The sequence below is a fragment of the Oryza glaberrima genome, chromosome 9 (assembly GCF_000147395.1).
Source record: "Oryza glaberrima chromosome 9, OglaRS2, whole genome shotgun sequence".
Taxonomy (NCBI): domain Eukaryota; kingdom Viridiplantae; phylum Streptophyta; class Magnoliopsida; order Poales; family Poaceae; genus Oryza; species Oryza glaberrima.
Window position 1 is genome coordinate 19200655 of NC_068334.1, and position 25069 is coordinate 19225723.

At 46.4% G+C, this 25069-nt stretch overlaps 6 protein-coding genes across 6 annotated transcripts; 3 read left to right on the forward strand and 3 right to left on the reverse strand.

Moving 5' to 3' along the window:
* Positions 1-1052: 1052 nt before the first annotated feature.
* Positions 1053-6283, forward strand: LOC127784784 (flap endonuclease GEN-like 1). Its single transcript, XM_052312154.1, has 8 exons — positions 1053-1395; positions 1719-1910; positions 2291-2461; positions 2562-2743; positions 2836-3085; positions 3426-3558; positions 3720-4249; positions 4590-6283. The coding sequence occupies exons 1-8, from the start codon at positions 1192-1194 to the stop codon at positions 4818-4820; spliced, it is 1893 nt and encodes a 630-aa protein (XP_052168114.1). The 5' UTR covers positions 1053-1191; the 3' UTR covers positions 4821-6283.
* A 95-nt stretch (positions 6284-6378) lies between these two features.
* On the reverse strand, positions 6379-7371 carry LOC127784785 (dehydration-responsive element-binding protein 1B). The gene has a single exon (XM_052312155.1). It carries the CDS (start codon positions 7323-7325, stop codon positions 6669-6671), a length of 657 nt encoding a protein of 218 aa, XP_052168115.1. The 5' UTR covers positions 7326-7371; the 3' UTR covers positions 6379-6668.
* A 3090-nt stretch (positions 7372-10461) lies between these two features.
* Positions 10462-11519, reverse strand: LOC127784851 (dehydration-responsive element-binding protein 1H). The gene has a single exon (XM_052312249.1). It carries the CDS (start codon positions 11466-11468, stop codon positions 10608-10610), a length of 861 nt encoding a protein of 286 aa, XP_052168209.1. The 5' UTR covers positions 11469-11519; the 3' UTR covers positions 10462-10607.
* Positions 11520-14352: 2833 nt separating this feature from the next.
* On the reverse strand, positions 14353-15485 carry LOC127784174 (dehydration-responsive element-binding protein 1A). The gene has a single exon (XM_052311368.1). The coding sequence runs from the start codon at positions 15376-15378 to the stop codon at positions 14662-14664; it is 717 nt and encodes a 238-aa protein (XP_052167328.1). The 5' UTR covers positions 15379-15485; the 3' UTR covers positions 14353-14661.
* A 4787-nt stretch (positions 15486-20272) lies between these two features.
* On the forward strand, positions 20273-20695 carry LOC127784148 (uncharacterized). Its single transcript, XM_052311343.1, has one exon. It carries the CDS (start codon positions 20273-20275, stop codon positions 20693-20695), a length of 423 nt encoding a protein of 140 aa, XP_052167303.1.
* A 3534-nt stretch (positions 20696-24229) lies between these two features.
* LOC127783826 (ethylene-responsive transcription factor ERN1-like) lies at positions 24230-24910 on the forward strand. The gene has a single exon (XM_052310979.1). It carries the CDS (start codon positions 24230-24232, stop codon positions 24908-24910), a length of 681 nt encoding a protein of 226 aa, XP_052166939.1.
* Positions 24911-25069: the final 159 nt, after the last annotated feature.

Here is a 25069-nt window from a genome sequence, read left to right on the forward strand (position 1 = left end):
CTGGCAAAACACAGTTGTATAGTTTGATACCAGCTTCACACGCATCCTGAAATCTGAACAATTCAGATTCTTGAATTCGCCCCTCTTTCAGAAGTCCAAACATGAATGGACCCAATGGCATATTTGCAGACGGAAAATAATTTGTGAATAAAACTTTTATATATGTGTTCTTAACGATATAAAAGTAAAGGCTAAAAATAAACTTTGATGAAAAAACCCAAAATCAACTCCAAATTTAAAGTCGAAAATTCAAATTTTGACTGATAAGTATAAACATAAGTAGAAAGATAAGGCCCAAAGCAGCGTTCACAATTCTGACGAAAATCAGTTGAATTCTGTGAAATTTCGACGTTTCGACATGGCTCGGAATTAAGTTTCAATTGAAATTTCGAAGGTTAAACAATAGATTTGGTCGAAATTCAGTCAAAATTTATTGAAAACCGTTCGAAATTTATGAAAAACCGTGATACCGATGGGGCTCAAAATTTAATGGTCAACCGATAATGTTAACCCTAGCCCGAAGCCTATTAGGTACTTCTTCCCTAATTAGAGTCCAAACGCTGATAAGGCACAAAACGACTTATTAGAAAATTTAAAAATATGTTTTAGATAATATTTTTATATTTGTGTCCGTAGTCATTTAAAAACCAATACCGTAAAATAAACTACAATGAGAAAGCCCTAAAAAATATTTTTAAAAAATTAAAATTTGAAAGTTGCTAACTGAAAAGCGAACAATAGAGACCCAAAAGGTACCCAGACTGTTTGCAATCCCAAAGCACATCTTAAATACTACCAACAGATCAGCAGATAGCCTATTCCAATCCGTTCAAGAAAAATAAAAGAAAAAAAAACTTTCCTGTTCTATAGGACAAAAAAAAAAACCTTCTCTTGGCACTCCTGATCGCGAACAGAGGCTACGCTTTGCTGATAGCCTGATCTCTTCTCCTGTAACGGTAAAAAAATAATTCCAATTCTCCCATATAAAAAAGGCAATGGAGAGAGGGAAAAGGAAAAAAAAAAGGAAAAAACACTAGACATAATAAGCGAGTAAATTATATCGGAGAGGCCCACCTGCAGAGACCCAACCCGACCCAACCCAACTCGCGCGAGCCCTGCGGTTTCGCCGGCGAAACGAGGCCGACCTAAACCCTCCGCCGCCGCCGCCGCCGTCGCCGGGGAAGAAGAGAGATGGGGGTGGGGGGAAGCTTCTGGGACCTGCTCAAGCCGTACGCGCGGCACGAGGGCGCGGGGTACCTCCGCGGCCGCCGCGTCGCCGTCGACCTCTCCTTCTGGGTCGTCTCCCACAGCGCCGCCATCCGGGCGCGCTCGCCGCACGCGCGCCTTCCCCATCTCCGCACCCTCTTCTTCCGCACCCTCTCCCTCTTCTCCAAGGTGAGCCACCCCCTCCCCTCTCCCCAGGGTTTCCTTCCTTCCCCTCCGCCCCGCGACATGTATGTAGCTTCACTTCCGTTTCTTGATCTCCCCCAAGGTTTCTTGTTCTTAGTACATTTCTAGCGTTTTATGTGATTATGAACAATCTGCATTGCGGAAATGTACGTTCTGTGCTGTTTTCAAGACTGAATCTTGGATGTGCAACCGCCGTTGGGGTCTATGCTTGGGGGCATGGGGGCTAATGCTGTTCAATGTGTTTTGATTCCTCGATTTGGGCTCGGAATTTTGATTCACGTGATGGATTATCTCTGGAACTGTTGCAGATGGGTGCTTTTCCTGTGTTCGTGGTGGACGGCCAGCCGTCGCCGCTCAAGTCGCAGGTGAGGGCCGCGCGATTCTTCAGAGGATCTGGAATGGACCTCACTGCGCTGCCGAGCACGGAGGCGGAGGCCAGTGCGGATGCGCCGGTTCAACCGAGGAATGCCAAGTTCACGCGATACGTGGAGGATTGCGTGGTGAGTGTCTGCGCCATGGCTGTGCTTGTGATCCTTCCTTGTCAGTTTAGGATGTGTAATTTGGTCGTACAAGACAGTTCGAAGTACGATGTAATAAATTGCCGCTTAAATACCGTAGGCATGATTCAACACGGTGTTTATAAGCCTCTGAAGTAATATGTTCGAAATTACTCTTATCTAAATAAAAAGGCGGGAATTTGTCAAGGCGCAAAGCGGGTCGGTAGAAAAGAAAACTTTCCATAGTAGCATCTCCCAAGTTTTGCTTAGATTACTGATGAGCAGGTACACGTGTTTATGTGTTTTGGGGATCTTGCTGTCGCCTGGGGTTTCTATGGTAGTAAAGGTCATATTTAATTATGCCCCTTATCTTATAATTTTAGGAACTGCTTGAATATCTTGGAATGCCTGTGCTGCGGGCAAAAGGTGAAGGTGAAGCTCTTTGTGCTCAGTTGAATAATCAAGGCCATGTAGATGCTTGCATCACTTCAGACAGTGACGCTTTCCTCTTTGGGGCTAAGACTGTCATAAAGGTTCTCCGATCGAATTGTAAGGTAAGCAGTTTATCATAAATATGTAACTGGATTGAATTGTTTGCTTCATTTTCTCTGTATTCTGTAATATGGTATCACGATGTTCACCATTTTTTTTCAGGAACCTTTTGAGTGCTACAACATGGCAGACATTGAGTCTGGTCTTGGACTAAAGAGGAAACAAATGGTAGCAATGGCACTTCTTGTTGGCAGTGACCATGACTTGCATGGTGTGCCTGGTTTTGGTCCTGAGACTGCACTTCGGTTTGTGCAGTTATTTGATGAAGATAATGTTCTAGCTAAGTATGTTTAATGATTTCATTATTAGTCCTCCTAGTTTATTTTTAGTGCAAAATGTTGAATTTTTCTGGCTAATTGTCTCTATACTTCTCCAGATTATATGAAATTGGTAAAGGGGTCTATCCATTTATAGAAGGAGTTAGTGCGCCCAATATTGATGATCTCCCATCACCCTCCACAAAGAGTCTACCGCGTGCACGATCACCGCACTGCTCACATTGTGGTCACCCTGGCAACAAGAAAAATCATATCAAGGATGGGTGCAACTTTTGCTTGGTTGATTCATTAGAGAATTGTGTGGAGAAGCCAGCTGGATTCATATGTGAATGTCCTAGTTGTGACAAGGTAGTGCTGTTTGTTCCAGAGTATATTGTAATTATGTATTCAACTGTCAGTTTCTATATATTTATTTCAGCCTGCATTCCAAATATTAGTGCGCTTAATATACAATCTGCAATTTGTACGAGAAACTGCTGTTTACGTATGACAAATTTATTTGATAACTGCCTTTTGTAACAATTATCATATTCTCAGCAATAATCATACCCTGTTTGTCAATGTTTCTGATGTCATCTTTTAAACCACATAATGAGGCTTTATGTTGTGTATATTCTTGTATACTTCAGTGTTTCATGGAGCATAATTCTCAACATATTAATAATATCTTTTTTGAGATGAATATTAGGCACGTGATCTGAAGGTGCAGAGAAGAAATGAAAACTGGCAAATCAAGGTCTGTAAAAGGATAGCTGCTGAGACTAACTTTCCAAATGAGGATATCATTAACTTGTACTTGAGTGATGACAATTTGGATAATGGTATTCTTTTTCCCAATAACACTTCTTTCAATATTTCTTACTGACGCCGTTATTTTAGAATGGGGACTGCTTTGGCCATCTATATCTTGTCTCATTTTACTCTACAATACTGTATTTGCTTGCATTGGTATCTGGTATTTACCTCTATGTTCAATTTGCAGAAAATGGTGTTCCATTGCTTACATGGAATAAACCTGATATGGAGATTTTGGTTTACTTCTTATCTTTCAAGCAGAACTGGGAGCCAGCGTATATTCGTCAGCGGATGCTTCCTATGCTATCAACCATATATTTACGCGAAATGGCTTCATCTCAATCTAAATCATTTCTTCTTTATGATCAATATAAATTTCATTCAATCCAACGGATTAAGATAAGATATGGTCACCCATATTACTTGGTCAAGTGGGAGAGAGTCACTCGTAGTATGATATCCAATGATTCACCTAGCAAGCAGACAGAATTGGAGGGGAAGAATGATAAGGTGGAGGTATTGGATGGAGATGATGAGGTAGTAGATGAAGAGGAGGAGGAGCCTACAATGATTTCCGAAACTACTGAACTGCTAGATGAGCCAGATGTTCCACAAGTACTGGATGATGATAAAGATTGCTTTTTATTAACTGATGAAGACATTGAGCTAGTGAATGCTGCATTTCCTGATGAAGCACAAAGATTTCAGGAAGAACAGGTATGCATTGGTTGCTTTCTTCAGATAATTTAAAATATGCATGATACTTCCAGGACACATCAGTCAGTTACTGAAATAGAAAGATGAATCATGAATCATAAAGATAATTGCACTGTGTTCAATGGCCCTGTTTTAAAAATGCTAGGTTCACTTTGTTGGTGCTTTTGTCAGTTACTGCTGAGGCTTGAATTGTCATGTTTCTTTCTAATGTGGTATCATATAGTTCAATCAAGTTAAATTGCTTATAGTATATGATTTATATATGACATATCAGCATCTATTTGTTTAAAAGAAAACTTTTGCTGACTGTGGTTGACACAAATGCAACGAATTCATGCAGAGGCTGAAAGAAGCAAAGTCAAGAGCACGGAAATCCAAGCTCAACGTGGCAGGTTTCGAAACACCAAAAGGTCCAAGGCCTAGTGGAGTTCAGCTTAGCATCAAGGAGTTCTACCGCTCCAAGAAAGGGCTGAGTGGCGACTCAGGGAAGGACGGCTCAAGAAAATCCTCCGATGTGGACCTCAGCAAGAACTTGCCCAAGTCTGTCCGACGACGCCTCCTCTTCGACTGACTGACAATTGGTCTCCCTTCTGTCTTCCTAGTAGTCCTGCTGCTACTGTTGTACATGTTCCAGTAACATTTCTTTCGGCCAATGGATGTACATTGCGTGGCCCGGTTTTTGTACAGGGAACATGCATGTCTTGTAGCTGATGAGAAACAGTGTTTTGGGGGTTGAATCTTGTATCTGCTGCAACCATGTATATTTCATGCCATATCGCATCACTGCTTGCGTAGCATGGAAGAATTGGACCTGAAATGAGCTGTACCAGCTACAGTGCTTCCTTTGGACCAACAGTGTCAGCTCTACACAAGGGTCAATTCTGTCTACGGCGATGAAATGTGAAGAGTTCATCACCAAAAAGGTGAAAAATGTGGACAGTTTTTTGCAACGAAGATTTATGCCCTTCCTCACAAGGAGTTGACCTTGAACGTATATACAATCTTATACTTGTGTGTGTACTTAATATCTGATACTGTTGGACCCAGTATTTTCAGAGTTCTGACCTGCCCTGATGTCAACCTGAAAAGAGTACTCCGTAGAGTACTACAAACATCGCCTTTTCAGCAAGAGGGGAGTAGGTGATGAGGAATGATTGATCCTGATTTCTTGAACCATGGGAATGGATCAGAAATTCAGAATCAGACCATGATAATGATTCAGCCAACTTATCATCAGTTCAGACTTGCAGTGGATCAACTGGCGAAGTTCAAGTTGAGAGAGTTGCTTTCTCCTGCCACAACACAAGTAGCAGCGGCTCGCAAGTTGCACGTGTATGCAACTGTGTGTCACGTTGAACGAGTCGTTTTTTTTTTTTTTCTAAATCATGTTGGTCTAGTGGATGAAATCGGGTGTGAAAGGAGAAGAGAGTCTGTCAGTGAGAGAGACGAAGATGTTTTTTTCCTTTTTCTTCTTCTTCTTCTTCTTCTTTTGCAGCGTTGGGCGCGATGCAACTTGACTTGCGAAGCCGCGACAGTGCGAGCTTCCTCACTGCAGCTGGAAGAAAGTGGAGAACGTCGCTACACGCATCGACTTTTCGTCTCTGGATTTTGATGGTTCCGTTTGGTCCCAGGGTGTTTGGTGTTCAGTTTTTTTTTTCTCTCTTTCTGGAGTCTGCTTCAGGTTAATTTATCCTCTGTTGTGCTCTTTGTTCAGAGACGATCGTTAATAAAATTGGGACAGAGCAATGGTGCAAAGATTTTACACCTAGATTACTGACACCATAGTGGTGAAATGGAATTTGCTGAAACTTGTTAAGAGTGTCTCTGCATTGGTGTGAACTGATTTAGTCTTCTAGTTTAGCTTACAGGTAAAATTGCAGTTGGTTCAGGAGGACTTTTGCCCCGTTTGAGACAGTTGAAATTGACGGAATTATGGATAATCTATTTTTATAGCTATTTAAAGATGTAAACGAATGAATCAACTACTATTCTTTTCGTTTTAAAATACAAGCTTGTCAGAAAATCCTTATATTTTAATTAGGGGGAGTACGAGGTTGAAATTTTGTTTTAGAAAAGTATATTCCAAGATAACTTCACATAGAAAATTTTCGTACGAATCATTAGCTCAAGAAGCGTGCAAACGTAAATCCAAAATCCATAAAATCAGAGAAGAACTTGACCAAAATAGCTCTTTGGAGAGGAGAAGTAAATTTACAGGAATTCATTGACTGCACATTCAAATTCAGATGGAATCACAAAAGAAGGGAGAAATCTGGCACATTCCAAAATTACAAAAATTGCCATTCATCCTCAGTCTCATTGCCTACTCTGTTCTAAATTCACCAATACTCTGTTCTCTTTTTTCCCCCAATTTCTGGAGAATCAAAATTTGTCCACACTTTTCAGTGCGAGATTTTGATTAGTAGCTCCAGAGCGGCATGTCGGAGCCGGCGAGCTCGCCGTCCTCCCACCACGCTCCGGCGGCCGGCGGCTCGACGAGCAGCCCCTGCGCCAAGCTCGCGTAGTACGACCCGGCGTCCATCCCGCCGAACCTGAACCCGTCGTCGAGCTCGAACGCCCCCGCGTCGAACACCTCCGCCGCCGCCACCGGCAACACGTCCTTGTTGTCTTCTTCTTCGTCGCCATCGTCGGCGAAGGTCTCCGCCGGAGACGACGGCGCGGCCGACTGGCGCTGGAACGCCTCGACGGCCACGGCGACGGCGTCCCTGACCCCCCTCGCGCCGGCGAGCGCGGCGGACGCGGGGACGGGCGGCATCCGCCACGCGGAGTCGGCGAAGTTGAGGCAGGCGGCCCTGCCGCGGAGCGCCAGCGCGGCGGCGTCGTGCGCGCGCGCCGCCGCCTCGGCGGTGGCGAACGTGCCGAGCCACAGCCTGGAGCCGCGCGCCCCGGGCACCCGCACCTCGCACACCCACCTCCCCGCCGCGCCCGGCCGCCCCCCGCGCCGCCGCACGCCGCGGTACACCGGGTGCCTCGTCTCCCTGAACTTGGTCCTCCCCGCCGGCCTCTTCGGCGGCTCCGACCACACCGTCCTGTACACCGCCTCCTCCACCTCCATGGATGACTCTCTCTGGTTCACTTCGCCGGCGAGCTTGAGCTGAGCTGAGGTTGGAGACTTGGAGTTGGAGATGGAGAATATTTATAGGTAAGTGGTGGTCGTTACTCGGTGCGAGGCGCACGCGGGGATAGCTGGAGATGGAAAGGGGACAGCGTGCGGGTGCGGTGGTGGGCCCGCGTGGCAGCTCACACTCTCGCTGTCTTCAGTCTCACTGCCCGCTGCTGCTGCTGCTACTCCAGCTTGCAGGCAGCTTCACGGCGTTTTCTGTGGTTTCTGTTGGGTTTTTGGGGCTGTTTCTGCAGGGTTTTGGGGGGATTTGGCAACGGTTTTGGTCTCTCGGTTGACAGGGCTCTCTAACTTGACGAGGGAAAACATTCTAGATGGGGTTCATGGGGGTAGTGCCGTGGTAAGGTGAGGTGTATGGTTTGGCTTTACTTCTCTCGAAAGAATACTTGCTCCAAGGTGAGACTGCACGAGTGTTACTCCGATCAACTTCATTTCACACTCTCAGTTTTAGTCAAAGATGCCATGAGTGTCGTAGTAGGAGATACTCTAAGGCTGCGTTGGTCACCGTGAGATTGCGAGATAGTTTGTTCCGTTTTCCGCGCGCACGCTTCCCAAACTATTAAACGGTGTGTTTTTTTCAAAAAATTTTTATAGGAAAGTTGCTTTAAAAAATCATATTAGTCCATTTTTGAAATTTAAAATAGTTAATACTTAATTAATTATGCGCTAATGGCTCACCTCGTTTTGCGTATCTTTCTAATCTTCTCTATCTCCCCTTTGTCAAACTCAGCCTAAGTTTGCCTTTGCAGTTTTACTCCTCCCAGAAGAATACTTTTTGTACTAATATGTCTCAAGTAGAACTAGTGATACTCCGGTCAACTTCACTTTACAAGACGTAGGACATGTTTAGTTTAGCACATTACCAAATATTGGTTGTGATAAAAAAAATATATGGCACCGTCAATTCTTTGATAGAATAATGTTGTGTTTGATTTAATACCAATTAGAAGCCAAAAAATTGATTAGAATTTAGAAATTTCTAAATTAGATATTGGCAATGCTGATAATCTGGCTTCAGACCAAAATTACCATGTCTATTATTCAAGCTATCAAACAGGGACGGATCCAGCATGAGGGCGGCGGGGTCTCAAGCCCTCCCTACTGGCGTGAAGACTATAAGAGCCCCATGAAGACCCCACTAAATTTTTTTTACCATATGTAGATGGGAGGGGGGACTGTAACTCTATCTAGTCCTATTTCTTTCTGGATCCGCCACTGCTATCAAAATATTATGGCCTGTTTAGTTCACGTAAAGAAATTTTTTGGGTGTCGCGTATCGGATATTTGACCGGATGTCGGAAGAGGTTTTTGGAAACGAATAAAAAACTAATTTCATAACTCGCTTTGGAAACCGCAAGATGGATCTTTTGAGCCTAATTAATCCGTCATTAACAAATGTGAGTTACTGTAGCACTTATGGCTAATCATAGACTAATTAGGCTCAAAAGATTCATCTCGTGATCTCCCCCCTAACTGTGTAATTAGTTTTTAGTTTTTTAATTTATCTATATTTAATACTTCATACATGTGTTTAAAGATTTGATTTGATGTTTTTAGAAAATATTTTTTTTGGAACAAAACAGGGCCTTGGTATCGTATGTTTTGGTTTCAATCCAAAACAGACCGTACGCCACTCGAAATGATTCTCTCATACCCCAAGATGTGTAACGACTGTTTGTACCGCCACTTATTAACTTTTATGATAGTTGTTGTTAAAAATAGTTTCTTGCATAATCGAATGTTCCGTTAATCGTTAAAAATTTCGCCTTTGCAACAACCGACGATAAATTGGATATAAAAAAAATAGAGAAACATACTCTCCCTATCCCCAAAACAAACAAACCTAATAAAGAATCAAACACATCCTTCAAGCCAAATTCATATTACTAAAATATATAACATAATAATCAAGTAGTCAAAGTTATATTTTCCTCGTTTAGAAAGTAATAAGTAGGTTCCTTTTGTTACTAGAAGGACAACTTTGATACTGAAGTCGAATTAGCACGAGTAATTTGTTGGACTTGTAACAAGATAGTAGTACAACCACTACCACACCGGACACCGGTGACCGGTCCATCACACGCACCATCAGTCAATTACCAGTTCACCACTACCCAGTGAAGCGATAGCTCATCCCATCTCATCTCGCCTAGAAGGATTACGATAGCTGGAAGAAGTGAGAAGATTCAAAGATCCCGTGCCTTTTTGAGCCAGCAGGCAGCAGGGCCCCATGACCACCACACCACCGTGACCGAGACCGAGTCGGAAGGACGGCCACATCTTCTGGATTTACTCGTCATTCGGAGAGAGTTGGACTGGATCAGCTAGCGCTTGCGTGAAAGTTACCTGCCCGATTCTTCTTCTAGTTGGCCGCCACAAACCAACGACTGAACGAACGATGCCTTGTTTCCTCGGCATCTTTTCACATAACGTTTACGGCTGTGTTCGGTACCCTTTTTTCCAACCTATCTCTCTCGTTTTCCGCACGTATATTTTTCAAACTACTAAACGGTGTATTTTTTTAAAAAAAAATTTATATACAAAAGTTGTTTAAAAAATCAAATTAATCCTTTTTTCTAAAAAAATAACTATTACTTAATTAATCATGCGCTAATGAACCGCTCCGTTTTTCATACGTTCTATTCCGGTTCCCAACCATGAATGGCGAACACAGCCTACATCCACTGACCACTGTTCTCTAGCATTGCCATGCCATTTTCCCCTACTATACATTTTTCCTAGGTTAGGATAGCCATGTATTCTCCTTTTCTCTGATGAAAAGATATTTTATATGTTTTGAAGAAATTGCCACGTGATTTATATCCACGGTCAAGAGATCAGATCAGTATCCAATTACTTGTATATTGTTATCTGTCGAGGTGTGATTTGTAATTCGTAGTCGTTTGATCCGGAAAATATGTAGTAAGATTTTGGAGGGCTGGTAACCTTGTTTTGGGTTGAAATGCGAGCCTAGCGAGATGTCGAATTTTGTAAATATCGCTAAATTCGACACGGAATTTGGGGGAGCTTCGAAATTTGAGCGAAATTGGGAACACTGGTAAAGACTATAAACAACAAGGGTCATGTGGCCATATCGTTAGTGAAAACTGAGCTCTGAAAGTGTTTAACTAATCAACAATTCAACATGCTACCAAAAGTACCAATTCGTTACAGAGTCAAAAACAGAGTACGGTCAACTGGAGACAGTGTCAGAGCTCAGTAGCTCCAGAGCGCGATGTCAGCGCCTTCGTCGCCGTTGTCCCAGAGTGCGGTCGCCGGCGGCGGCGGCTCCATGAGAAGCCCCTCCGCCAGGCTCGCGTAGTACGTGTCGTAGTCCATTTCGCCGAAGAAGTCGAGCTCGAACATGTCCAGCGCCGCCCCCGCCGCCGTGTCAGCCGTTCCGTCGATCGATGAAGGTCCGGGCGTCTCCGACGAGCCGGCATTGTTGGCCAGCGGCGGCGGCGCGGACACGCCGGAGGTGGCCTCGTCCATGGCCTCCGCGACGGAGGCGCCGTTCGTGGTCTTGTTGCGCTGGAGGAAGCCCGCGACGGCCTCGGTGGCCGCGCGGCGGACGCCGGCCAGGTCGGACGGCGCGGCGGGCGGGACGGCGAGCAGCCACGCGGAGTCCTGGAAGTTGAGGCACGCCGCGCCGCCTCCGCCGGCGCCGCCGCGGAGCGCGATCATGGCGGCGTCGTGCGCGCGCGCCGCGGCCTCGGCGGTGACGTACGTGCCGAGCCACAGGCGCGCGCCGCGCTTCCCCGGGACGCGCACCTCGCACACCCACCGCCCCGCCCCGCCGCGGCGCCGCACGCCGCGGTACACCGGGTGCCGCGTCTCCCTGAACTTGGTGCGCCCCGCGGGCCGCTTCTTGTACTGCTGCCGCCCCGACGAGGACGATGACGACTCCGCCCCCGACGACGACGAGCTGGAGTTCACCTCGTGGCCGGCCATGTCCATTGCTGCTCGTGAGCGATCGAGAGATGGAGGAGCTTGTCCGAGCGAGTGAGAACGCGTCGCGCTTGCAGAGTGAGAGTGCTCGAGCTCGGCGGCGCGAGGAGTATATATATAGGTATGCATTTGGGCGGCGAGGGTTGGGACGCGGGGAAGCCATGGGAGAGGAGAACAGCTGGTGACAACAATATTTGGGGGTTAAACTATGGTTTCCTTGGGCGGGCGTGTGGGGCTTTCAGTGTTGGGGAAAAGGGGACGCTGCTGCTGCTGCTTTGGTGCTAAGCTTGGTGACGTAGTAGGGGTGATGGTTAGGGGCCCACCTGCTCGGCTCTTGGAGACATGTATAGCGATATTTTCTGTTTGCAACCACGAAAAGAATCAAAATTCTTGTTAAATTTGTAGTATGACCATGCTCGGAGGAGCCAGAGATATTGATATACGAACCTGTGAGCAGGGTTTACCTTTTCGAATTCGAGGTAAACACAGACCTGACCAAAAACCAGTAAAAACGATGAATTTCAGTTAGCACCGTATGGAAATCGGCTAATACCGACTGGTTTTCATAAACCGAGACCTAGCGGTTCCGTGAAAATCGATCGGTTTTAGCAAAATTCTGTTAAAATCGAACATGGTTATCATTGGTTTTATTTTTTACTTTTTAGAAGTTTCGAACCTTTAAAAATTGGACCATGTAGTTTTTAGAGTTTATTGACTTGTTGGGTTTTATTTTTTATAATTTTTATAAGTCCCGTCGAACACTGCCACTGTACTCCTCTACGGTCCATCCGCCGCCTAATCTTTATTTTTATTGCTATTCTAAAAATCGAACATAACTATCGTTGAAATTCATTTTTTATTTTCTAGAAGTCCCGCCAACCGTCGGTGACTCTACAACTGTACTCCTATACACCCCACCCGCTGCTTTTCCTTTTTGTTGTTATTAAGATTTTAAAAATATGATTATCAATGAGGTTTATTTCTTTTTTACTTTCTAGAAGTCCCGGTAACTGCATTACCAGTTTGCTTCATGGCCTGCTATAACAAAATGGAGAAAATGCCACTAGCTTATTTTATTTTGTTTTTGTCAGAGTTTAGTGATGTGGGCGTTTAAGTTTAGATTGAGGGATACACATATAATGAAAATAAATAAATTATATGTAACAAAATTTCTAGATTGGGTTTCTAAGTATTCCCCTCGTTTCATGTAGCTTCGCGCCGTCCTCTTCCTAAATTTTATAGCAGTTTTATTTGATAATTCAGATGAAAAATATCCAAATTGCTCAGGGGAGTTTCCATTTACAGCAGTCTATATTTGAAATCATGCGGCATAAAACTTAACCGTAGGAGTAGTCTATAAGCTTCATCGTTTGTTTTGCAGCTTCTAAACCGTTGCAAAAATTAATTTTAAATCTGCTAATTTTAGGGTTACATCGTGGACTTATATAACTAGAGACATATGTTAAAGATTTATTCACACGCTATTTTCTTATTGCTTATAAGCCACCATGTAGATAAAACAATTCGCCGGTTTCATCCCAGCCAAAAGCTACTACTTCGGCATGAAGAACCTCATCTTTTCGCTTATATTTATACTTATCAGACAAAATTTTAATTTCCAATTTTAAATTTAAAGCTGATTTTAAAGTTTTTTCATCGAAGCTTATTTTTCAGACTTTGCTTTTAGATAAATAAAAACACATATATAAAAAGTTTTATTCACAAATTATTTTTTGTTTGTAAATGTCATTTCGCTTGTTCCACGAATAAGCGAAACGATGGGGCCATTCCACTGCACTCCACACCCTTTCCACATGAGCTGACACAGTCGCCCAACAGTTCCAACTTCCAAACAAACGGGACACAGTACTACTATACCCCTAAACTAAAATACCACACATGCTCCAAACCCTGAAAAGAAAGATTTCCCCATACCAGGTGCGCCACAACCCCCGGAAAAGAGAAAACCAGCGACAGCCGTTCCGTTAGCCGTATCCAGCGCCGCAGTTGCGCCCGCCCGATTCCACCCCCCTTTCTTTCCCCCCCAAATCCCCAATCCCCCGGGACCCGCATCCGCAACCAGTTTCCGCATGCCGTCGCGCTCCCGCACCGCACGCGACAGCGACGCGGCCACACACCACCACGAGAAGAATATCCCCCATCCGTAGCCTCACGCCGCAGCAGCAGCGGCGCGTGCGTGTTGGCGCCCACCTGCGGCCGGTTTCTGCCTGCTTGGCCCTTCGGGGTTTCAGGGAGGCGAACACCGCGAATACTTGCGATATTTTCTGCGGCAACGAGGGCAGCTTCCTTCGCCTTCGATCTGGGAGAGCAGCGATGTTTTTTTTTTTCCTTTGTTGCGCTGCAAACGGGTGGCTACAGCTAAGCTAAGCCGCTAGTTGCTTCCTGCTTGCTCACCGTGCTCTGTACCGTAGTAAATAAATCGATGTGTTCGTGACGTATTGAGATGTGTCATTTTCTGTTTCCTCAACAAGTTGCAAAAATTGGTGTGGGATTGTGGCCCTGGTGCTCCGGTGTGAGTTCACCCCCTAAATTTTTGGAGAGCTCAGGTAACAAAGGGGGGCAGTTTGGATAGTGCCAAGAGTCAAAAGGTAAATAAATAGCTTTGCGAACTTGTGGGAATACAAGTGAATGACCCACTGGGACATGTTGAGGGCTTTTTTATTTGATTGAATTTTGCCAGGACCGTTGAAAGGTGAAGCCTGTACAAAGTTTACGGAGTTAAGGCAGGCACCGCAGGTCAAACCAAATACAAGTAGCAAGAAATCATTGGCAAAGCAAGTTATCTAGAGCTGGGGCTTTTGACTTTGACCCGGTTCATTTTTTTAGTGTTTGACCTGTAATGTACAGTACAGGGATTGCATTGCGGGAGCATTCACCAAAAGGTGTGGCCAAAACCAGAACAAATCTTTTCAAGTGAAATTGCTTGAGAGAGATCCACGGTCAATTGCACTCGAATGCATAGGTTACCCAGTACGAACATCATTGACAAAACCAGGTTTTTTTTCACTGTCGTTAACACTGTAACCTAAGTACTGTACCATCCAATCTCTCATCACTGTAGTTCTCGTGCAGAAACAATACTGTCAAGAAACTGTTTCTACACGAGGACGGCTCGCAGATGCTAAAAAAAAAAAATCTACAGTACTATTTTGGGAAGTCAATGACTCAAATGAAGATGCTCTGTGTTTTGCAACTTGTTCCATCACATTACCGAAAGTAGTGTCCGTACAGTACCAAAATTTTGGCATCGGAAGCCAGAAAAGAGAGAAAAAAGAGGCAAAATTGTACAGTTGATTGAGCTCTAGTAGCTCCAGAGTGGGACGTCGGCGAGGATGGCGTCACCGTCGTCGCCGAGCGCCGCCGATGGTGGCTCCATGAGCATCCCCTGCGCCAAGCTCGCGTAGTACAGGTCCCAGCCCATGTCACTCAGGACGTCCAGTTCGAACGCCAGGTCGCTGGCCGGGGAGGAGGACTCGTCGCCGTCGGTGGCGGCGGACTCCTCGTCGTCGTCGGTGCGTGGGGTGGACGGCGTCGTCGAGGACGACGACGTGGCGGACAGCGCGTCGTCGGCGAGGCGGCGCCGGAAGAAGTCCTCGACGGCCTCGGCGACGGCGTGGCGGACGTCGGCGAGGGTGCGGTAGGAGCGCGGCACGGCGAGGAGCCACGCGGAGTCGGCGAAGTTGAGGCAGCATGCTCCCCCGCCGCCGCCGCCGCCGGCGTTGATGGCGAGCATGGCGGCGTCGTGCGCGCGCGCCGCGCCCTCGGCGGTGTCGAACGTGCCGAGCCAGAGCCTGCAGCCGCGCCGCCCGGGCACCCGCACCTCGCACACCCACCTCCCGGCATTGCCCCTCCGCCGCACGCCGCGGAACACCGGGTGCCTCGTCTCCCTGAACTTGGTCCGCCCCGCCGGCCTCTTCGGCGGCGCCGTCCACACCGTCTGGTGCTGCCGCTCCGCCGACGCCGAGCTGCACGGCGACCCCGACGACTCGCCGCTCATCTCCTGCTTGATCCCGCACATCTTCGGATTTGTGTGTGTGTTTCTGCTTGCTCCTGATTCCTGAACTGTATTTGCTCTGCTCTGCTCTGCTCGAGTGTGGTAATGGCGATGGGAGAAGAGCGGTTTTGGGGCCTCGTATTTATAGGTGGTGGCGCGCAGCGGCGAGTGAGAGGACACAGGCTGGATTTGGGGGGATGAATCTGGCTAAGAAACAGTGGGACTTCGAGAGTGACAGGGTGATTTCTTTATTGGACTCTCTTTTTTTTTTTTGGTTTAATTGGGTTGGATTTGGACCAGTCTAGCTTGCCTTTTTGCTTCCTCTGATCGCAACTGTGTTGTGTTGTGTTGCCTCTTTTGCTTTGCCTTCTTGGTTAATTAAAGAAAGAGGCGGCCTTTGCCAATTTGGATGCTTTGGTTCAGTGAGGCACAAGGGAACTTTAGCTTGTGTTTTTGGGGGGATTTATGGTGGTCGGTTGCATTAAGATAATCTTACTCCCGGGGCTTCATACCAATCCAGTGGAACGCGAGATTGATTTGTGTTGAGTATATAAATTGGAATGCTTCATCAGTTAAGCTTAGTGATCTATGGCACGTGGGAGCATGGGTGTCCGTGGATCTCCATAATTCAGCTCGTCATTTGTGACGTTTTTGCTGGGCAAGCTGACGTCGACTCACGGGTTTGGTTATGATTCTGCAGATGTTTTGTGATGCCTTTGCCACGCTGGTCTACCGGATATAGAAACTTGACTTTGTCATTTTTCGCCTGGAAGTCAGGATTCGAGCTTGTTTAGTTTGATACCTCATCAAAAAAAATTGTAAGTACTATAACCTAAAACCTAGGTAAATTTTGACAACCAATTCTTTAGCGAAGTAAAATAATATCTGGTTTAATACCAAATAAGAAGCCAAAACCTTAATTATAATCTAGAAAGTACCAAGTTAAACACGGAGAATGCCAATGATTTGGCTTTCGAACCAAAACCAGCATATCTACTATTCAAGCTACTAAATTATTGGTATGACACATTTTTGACACATGGTTCCATTTCTAGCGGCCCAAACACAAAACATGATTTAAAATTTGAAGTACTACTACGTATAGTATCTCACTAGAAATGCTACAAGTTTAAACATCCTAATTCGGTATCCCGGTCAAAGTTTAAAGGAAATTCAAACCTCAATTCAAATTCTCAATAAAACCCCTCCAAATTTCAGCGGTTCTCTTCTCACAAGTAATCGAGCGGCGAGAGCACGATCGTCGTGGAGACCATCCGGAAGTGGTATTCGGTGACCATCCGGTTTTAGAAAACGTGGGCGACGTTTTCACGCACCTAGCACTAGCAGCATCAATCACCTCATCATCAAACCAGCCATTCAAACACAAGCAAAGCAACGGTGAAACAACCAGCTTCCCGTTCCACAGGAACCCCCATCCCCACCCAGCGACAACGACGGGAGTGATGAGAGGAGCCGCGAGACCCAAAAACCGCGGGCCAAACCCCAAACCAACCCCCGGTATCGCGAAAAGCGGCCGCCGCAGCATCAGGGAAGCTGCATACCATGCACCTCACCACAACACCGCGTGCTCCGCGAATGCGTCGCACCTCGCCTCGCCTCGCCCACTTGTGCGCCGCAGCCTTTGCTCCCGGACAAAACGCTACTTTTTGCAATCAATTCCCCCACACAACTTGCGGCTCGCCCAACTTGTGGGAGAGCAACGCGCAGATGCTTCCCCCCCCGCACGTCGCGTCACGGCGAAAAGTCGCGCGGGTTTTAACGCCAAAAGGCGGTCTTTTCCTCGTTAAACGAACGGCCGGTCGCACGGTCGCGGTCGGGCTAGTGGGGATGGGATGGCGACGCTCGCTGGCGGTGACGTCCAGGTCTTATCCGTTCACGGCGCCGGGCACACGCTTTTTTTGGGGGGTTGGGGTTGGGGTTGGGATTGGGGTTGGGGTTATCTGCTGGCTGTCAAGTGGCTCTCACCTTGCGATTCCGACTTTGTAAACTAGTAATTCTGCGGATTGATGCTGGTTAGGAGTAATTTGTTGGGTGGAGGTCATGTCCAGCTGCTGCTTCACGCTGCAGCTTAGCTGGCTTTGGCTTCGGCCCCCCGGGGAGTCTGGAGGAGCACTCAGCATGTAAAACATGTTTCTGTTTCAGTTTTTGTTTTACTTGTGAGCAGGATACAACTTATGCTTATCTTGTGGGAGCTAGCTGGATAAGAAGTGGGGAGGTATAAAGGGGGAGGTATTGTGTCATCTCTACTAGTATATCATGGTAGTATTATATTGGGTTTGGAAGATAAGATTGCTGATGGTTTCCTTGGAGGAATAAATTAACTTTCGATCAGGGTTGGGCAATCTTTTGTTTAATCGATCGGTGATGGCTTTTCGGCGGTAATCTTGTTCCACTCCGACGGCTCTTTGTTTACGCAATAACCTAGTATTCACAAAGTGGCTAATACAAGCTGTTGGCTACTGTACTGTGTATTAAAGAAGTGGCACTTGTGCTGACCGAGTGTTGATTTAGTTGCATACTCAAGCAAACATTGGGAGCTTATATTGTCACTTGAAAACAAACATTTTAGGGCTTTTCTGGAACGGATTGAGAGCTTATATTAGCACTTACGGAACAAAACACTAGAATTCCGTTCAAGTGAAAACTAGATGATTGCAAAAGCACAAAAAATAAATTCTGTATAGATTCGTAGGAAAATCACAAAATTTTAAGGAGATAGAGACCTGGTGTCAAATTCTGATAGGTATGGACCTCACGTCAAATTTCCTTAAATGGCTCCTTGAAACGTGGAATAGGAAAAAAAAGATAAGCAGAAAAACATATAACTTTAACAGTAATAGTAGTGTACAACACAGAAATGTAACACATGATTAAAAAACATACGAATGGTCGTTTGATTAAACCAAACCGTAGGAAAAACATAGAAATAGAAGAAATAGAATGAGAAAGAAATACTTAAAAGAAAATTTTCTAAAAAAGTTAAAGTTCTTACTAAAATTCCAATGTATCATTATATTCTACCCTTCGTTCCAAAAGGGGGTGAGATGGTGTATATTGGTGAACGATCCACGGCGCCTCCGGGTTACTTCAGTTTGTCACTTGTTCACTTCGTCTCGTCTCTTAATCACCAAAACGTGCAGATTTCCATCATAGTCCGGAGCCTATCAAAGGAAAAAAACAATAACCGGTTAAGCTGTGATCCGAGATGTTACAGCTAATTCCGATGGAGCCCGACAGCCCGTTGCTTAACAGCTTAAGCCTTGATGTCACTGTCGCAAATCACACGGCGAGTATCGATTAAAGAAAGGAAACGACGGCGATCGAGTATATATTCGCATCGACCGCCCTTGCACTCGCACTCGCAGCAAAACCAGCAGAGAGCATTCCAGGAAAGCGATGTCCACTCTGAACTGCATCCTCTCCTCACAGAAAATGGCATCGGAAAATCACCTGGTTACATGCTCGCACGATGGCTTTGCACCACGGCTAAGATAGCACTACAGGGTTAAACCTTTCGATTTAGCCGATTTGATTGGATCTCACCGAAATACTGAAATTTCCAAAATTTTAAATAAAATTTAATTGAGTTTAAACAAATATTACCAAAATTCATGAAAAAAGTTAAAAAAAATTAGAAATTATGGCCGAAATAATATCGTATCGGAGGGATCCGAAATGACCGAAATTTCGTTCCGGAATTTCGAACCCTGAGCACTACTAGTACTCCCTCCGTCCCAAACTAGTAATATTTTTTAATTTAAAATTTATCTTAAAATAGTTTATTTAGAATACTATTTGTCTCATTAGTTATATCCCATTTAAAATTCTCTTTGTTGTAAACTTAACCACTATTTCACTTTCAACCATATATTATTCAGTCAGGTTATTATAATATTTTTTTCTCAGATTTTAATCTATGTTAAACTATTTAGAATAACAAGTGTTGTAGGTCGGAGGGTGTAGTGAGCAAAGAGCTCAGTAGTTTATCTGAAATTCGTCTGATCAACGCAGAAATTCTTATCATGTGTGATTGCCTTCCGTGTACCTAAGATCTGTTGTCAGCGGAAAAAGTACACCGAAGGTCCCTCAACTTATCATCGGGATTAAAAAACATCCTCGAACAGCAAAACCAGATATGCGGGGTCTCTTAACTATACAAAACCGGTCACAACAGGTCCCTCTGCGGTTTTGATCCCGGTTTTATCCTACGTGGCTGCTGAGTCAGCGTGGGACCCACGTGGGCCCCAATGTCAGCCTGTCCAGGTCAGCCTCATCTTTCTTTCCCCTCTTCTCTCCCTTCCTCTTCTCTCTCTCTCTTCTTCTCTCTAGGGCAACGGGCAGGACGGCGGCGCCGGCCGACGGGTGGGAAGGAAGGCGGCGGCGGCAGCAGGGGGAGCAAGGCGGCGGCGGCGGGCGGCTCTCCGTGCTCGCCGACGAGGAGGAGCAAGGCGGCGGCATCAGCCTCCTCTCCATGCTCGCCGACGAGGAGGAGCGGCGGGCGACCGCGGCGGCGGAACTGGAGCCACACGCGCAACCGGCGGAGGCGCGGGAAGGCGGCGAGCTCGTTGGCTTGGCGGTGGCGGCGAGGCGAGGTAGCCCGCTAGACCCAGCGTAGCGGCGGTGCCGCCGCTGCCGACGGCAGTCCTCCTGGACAACGTCTTCGCCGCCTCGCAGACGAAGATCTGGATCAAGACCGGGATGCCGACGAGCACCCTCACCAAGCACCTGTGAGGCCTGCCTCTCCTGCTCGCCCGCCACCATCCTCGTCGCGTCGTTTCCCCAGCCGCCGCGCCGCTTCGCCATCGTCGCCGTCTTCACCGTGCCGCTCCTCTCCTTCCACTTCATCTCCACCAGCGAGTAGATCTCCACGCCGGTGAGGTTGGAAGCGTGCGGCGTCATGGTGTTGGACGCGCCGTACGCCCGGGACACGCTGGAGCATGCCGCGCCGCCACCCGTGGTGGAGGTTGACGCGGAGCAGTGGATGACGGCGTGGACTCGGCCGTCGCGCCCCACCTCGGCGTCCGCCTACAGCGCCTCCCTCCCGTTGAGCGAGACGACGTCGGAGTCGACGCAGAACGTGGCGATGTTGGCGTCGACGTCCGGCGGGAACTGCTCGGAGATGATGGTCGTCACCTGCCCGCTCCGCCGACCCACCTTCTCCTGCGTGGCCGCCACCGCCGCCGTCGCCACCGCCACATCGCTGGTCGCCGGCCACCGCCTCCGATCCTCTTCCTCTCCCGTCTCGCCCCATCGACTTCCTCCCCAACACGCCGGTCAGCCTGCCCAGGAGAAAACCGAGAGAAGAGGAAGGGATAGATGATGTGGCACTCTGGCATGTGGGGCCTACGTGGGTCCCACGCTGACTCGGCCGCCACGTCGGACAAAACCAGGGTCAAAACCACCGAGGGACCTAAAGCGAATGGTTTTGATAGTTAAGGGATGCCCGGTATCTGGTTTTGTGATTGGGGGACGATTTTGTATCTCGATGACAAGTTGAGGGACCTTGGGTGTACTTTTTCCGTTGTCAGCGGAAGCTTTATAAGCAGGCAGCTGGGCTGAACAGCACGAACTTAATTTGGAGACCAAAGTAATTTCAGCCCATCTGCTTAGGGTGTGTTTAGATTAGGGGTGTAAAGTTTTGGCGTGTCACATCAGATATTATATAAGGTGTCGCATAGGGTATTTGGTACTAATAAAAAAACTAATTACATAATCCGTCAGTAAACCGCGAGATAAATTTATTAAGCCTAATTAATTCGTCATTAGCAAATGTTTACTGTAGCACCACATTGTCAAATCATGGAGTAATTGGGCTTAAAAGATTCGTCCCGCAAATTAGTCGCAATCTGTGCAATTAATTATTTTTTAGTCTATTTTTAATACTCCATGCAGATGTTCATACGTTTGATATAACAGGGTGAAAAAATTTGGAATGGGATGTAAACACCTCCTAGCTCTTTGCTAAGAGCAAGTTTAATTTAATAGTATAGCCCATTACTAGCTCCAATTCAACTATAACCAATCTTATAGACAATTTATATAATAGTTGCTTACTATACTATTAATATATGGTCACACCTGTCATACACATTGCGTCTTGGAGTCCGCAATGCAGCTGGCTACAGATCTATAGCCCGCTGCTCTTCTCTCTTATCTTTTATCTCATTAAAATATGTTTTCAACTGGCTAATAGTCTACTATTGTACATTAACCAATTAAGCGACCATAAACATAGAAGTCAACGAACAACCTACTACTCCCTCCATTCCATAATATAAGGCACAACCACTTTTTTATTTAGATGTTCCATAACATAATATAAGACATGCATGCATGTAGGCAATTAACTATGATCTATTCTCTATTAAATTATTATTTTTTTAAATCCTCCACTCTCATGTTCTCTAATTCTATTGGATGCATGCATTATATTTATTAGGATGATCCAAACTACAAGATGATAATAATTATTTCTTGTTTTTTGGGTTAGGGGTGGTTATGCCTTATATTTTGGAATGGAGGGAGTATAATTTTTCCCATCAAAACAACAACGGAAGGCCAAAACTATACTCCCTCCGTCCTAAAAAAAAAAGGTAAACACTGGGTTTTCGTGTCCAATTTTGACTGTCCGTCTTATATGAATTTTTTTATAAATTGTATTTTCATTATTGTTAGATGATAAAACATGATTAATATTTTATGCGTGACTTGTCTTTTTAATTTTTTTCATAATTTTTTTAAATAAGACAGACGGTCAAACGTTGGACACGGAAACCAGAGTTTGTCTTTTTTGGGACGGAGGGAGTATAAAATTGACTCCATTTGAGATCAGCTCTGACGTAAGAGTGTTCAAACAGGTAGTCAACAAATTGTAAATCCGGGGTTGCCTTTGCCTCCTGTTTCAGTTGAACAGGCAGGAGGAGTTTCTGGCTCTCTAAAGTGGGCGTGACGAATTGTTGACGCCTTGACATTCAGGGAAAACGCACGCCTTTGACCAACCAGATAATTCATTCATTTATTTGGAGTTCAACAACCATTAAAATACAGGGGTTGACATTGCTCCTGGCACTTCTAAAAAGTCAATATTTTCTCGGGTCAAAACCTACATGCCCCCTTCTTCCATGAATGCAGATGTCAACGGTCACTGAAATGGATGATACAGTGTATTCGTCAGAGCTGACGAGAACGCCATGACGTCAGAGTACCTTCTTGGACCGTTTCTTGAAACCAAATGTGTTCACGTTGTCAACACTGACGAAACGCGTTGAAGGCTATCCTGAACTGTTCTCCATCGGCCCAATTGGCTGACTTTGCAGATCCTGGGCTTCCAATTTACGATCTAACTGGGCCAGCCCATCAAGCAAAACCCAATTACTCTGTGATTCAGCAGAGCAAACAGCACAAATAATTCAGAGAGCTGAAGCTGAAAATTCAGAGGTCTCCATCATCTGCATCTGAAGCTAGCCCATTTGCAATCCCATCTTAAGTTCACATTTCAGTGTTTGCAACTTAGCAGATACAGCCAAACATGTAGCAACTTGTAATATAATTTACTTCATGCGATGATATACACTGATGGATAGAAATACCTGTATTGCATGATTACTCGTTTGTCTCATCTTTTTGGCTCGATCTTCCAGCTAGTCTAGCATGGAGCCAGATATACATTTCATTATGCATAATTCACTCGTCTGCATTCGTCGGCAGCAGCCATGATCGCGACCTCGAACAAGGCACCAAAAAACATCTTTCTCGCCATGGAATGTTTAGTGCTAATCAAGGCTTACGGGAGATTATACTACTCTGCATTTCCTGCAATACGCAGTATACGGCCAGTGCTGGTAACGAGTATATATTCTCCATGATCTCATCGTAATTGGTATGGATTATTTTTTTCTTCCCCATTTCGAAATTGATGTCGACGACCGTATTTGTTATCTCGATTATTCTTTTGTGAATTTTTGTGGTACCATTTAGCATTTGCCGCACACTTGGCAGCGCGACGTCGAGCGACAGATGGCAACAAACACGTAGGAATTCAGAGGATGACGAGCCTGCAATTGATGGATCATCATAAGGCTAATCTGACGCAAAAACGACCAAGTTTTTTCTTTTTCAAGTCCTCATGGAGCATCTAGCACGGCAAGATGACAAGATCTGACTTCACAAGCACAGTGAGGTTGGTGCTAAAACAAAAACTGAAGAACACGAGTGTGCAATCATATGGATAGGGAGAAAATGATTTGAGCAGATTAATCCAAATCGATGGCCAATAATTGCAAGAGGTTAGCTGACCAAGAATTGTAGCATGTCCATGTCACTCCAATCCGACCAGGAGCTAGTAGCTTCGAACAAGGCGTCATGCAGAAAACAACTAGAGAAAAGACAGAGGGATCAGAGAAGATTTAGCAAGTACTAGATGCCTTCCAACTCTTTTGGTGTAGCTGTCAGAGGAGTTACAATAGCACACTATAAACTAGCTATAAATACATATCAAGAAGATAAAAAAAGAGAAATAAAAGGAGCGGCCTACAGATCTGTAGCCAGCTGCAGCACGAACTCGAAGACACAATGTGTGTATGACAAGTGCGACTATCTATTAATAGTGTAATATATGTTTATAGGTAACTATTGTATGAATTGACTATTATATTGACTATAGATGATTTTGAAGTCAGCAGTTGGCTTACATGTTCTTCTCTCCAAGTGTATATATACTCATGAAATTTGGAAAAGATAGTAGCTCGTATCAACTCAGGAGTCAGGACAGTGCTTGATCTAGCTAAGTGTTCGAGCTAATTCCAAGTGACACGTGCTATATATATATATCCAGTTCAGGATCAGAAGCGAGCTCATGGCGGCACAGGAGAGCGGCAGGATGGCCACGGCCACCGGTGGCGTCGTCGCGGCGAAGGCGCGCCGCGGTCGCCGCTTCGTGGGTGTTCGACAGCGGCCGTCGGGGCGGTGGGTCGCCGAGATCAAGGACTCGGCGCAGCGGGTGCGCCTGTGGCTCGGCACGTTCGACACAGCCGAGGAGGCGGCGCGCTCCTACGACGAGGCCGCCCGCGTGCTGCGCGGGGAGCACGCGCGCACCAACTTCGTCGCGCGCGGCGGCGACGCGGCCGCCGCCCCGGCGAGGGCCAGGCTGAGCAGGAACCTGCGGCACGTCATGGCGCGGGCGGCCGCGGGAGGCAGGGCGTCGGCGCCGTGCGCGGCGGCGGGCGTGGGCGCGGGCGGCGAACAGTTCGCGCTCGCCGCGGTGTTCCGGCGCTGCATGCAGCCGGCGGCGGCGACACAGCAGCAGTGCGGCGCCGCCGACACCACCGTGCACGTCAAGAACGCGGTGCAGCCGAGCTTCGTGGTGCCGAGGCGGACGGAAGCGCCGCCGCCGCCGACAACGCCAATGCTTCTAGCCGAGGACGTCTTGGTCGACTTCGACGACGACGGTCTCGGCTCCGCCGGCGTCGAGACGGCGTTCATGGTGTCGTCGTCTCTGATCGTGCCATCCAGCTTCGTCATCGACGACGATTTCTAGCGCAGCAGCAGCAGCAGCAAGGGTAGTAGGCTCGCGCGCGAACAGTGTAGATATGGCGCCAGCAATTTGCAATGTGATGCCTAAGCTTGTTTCGCTCGAGTTCTCGACGTAATAATGTTGTGGCCGTTGGAGATCGTGATGCCTGCACGGCTATTGCAC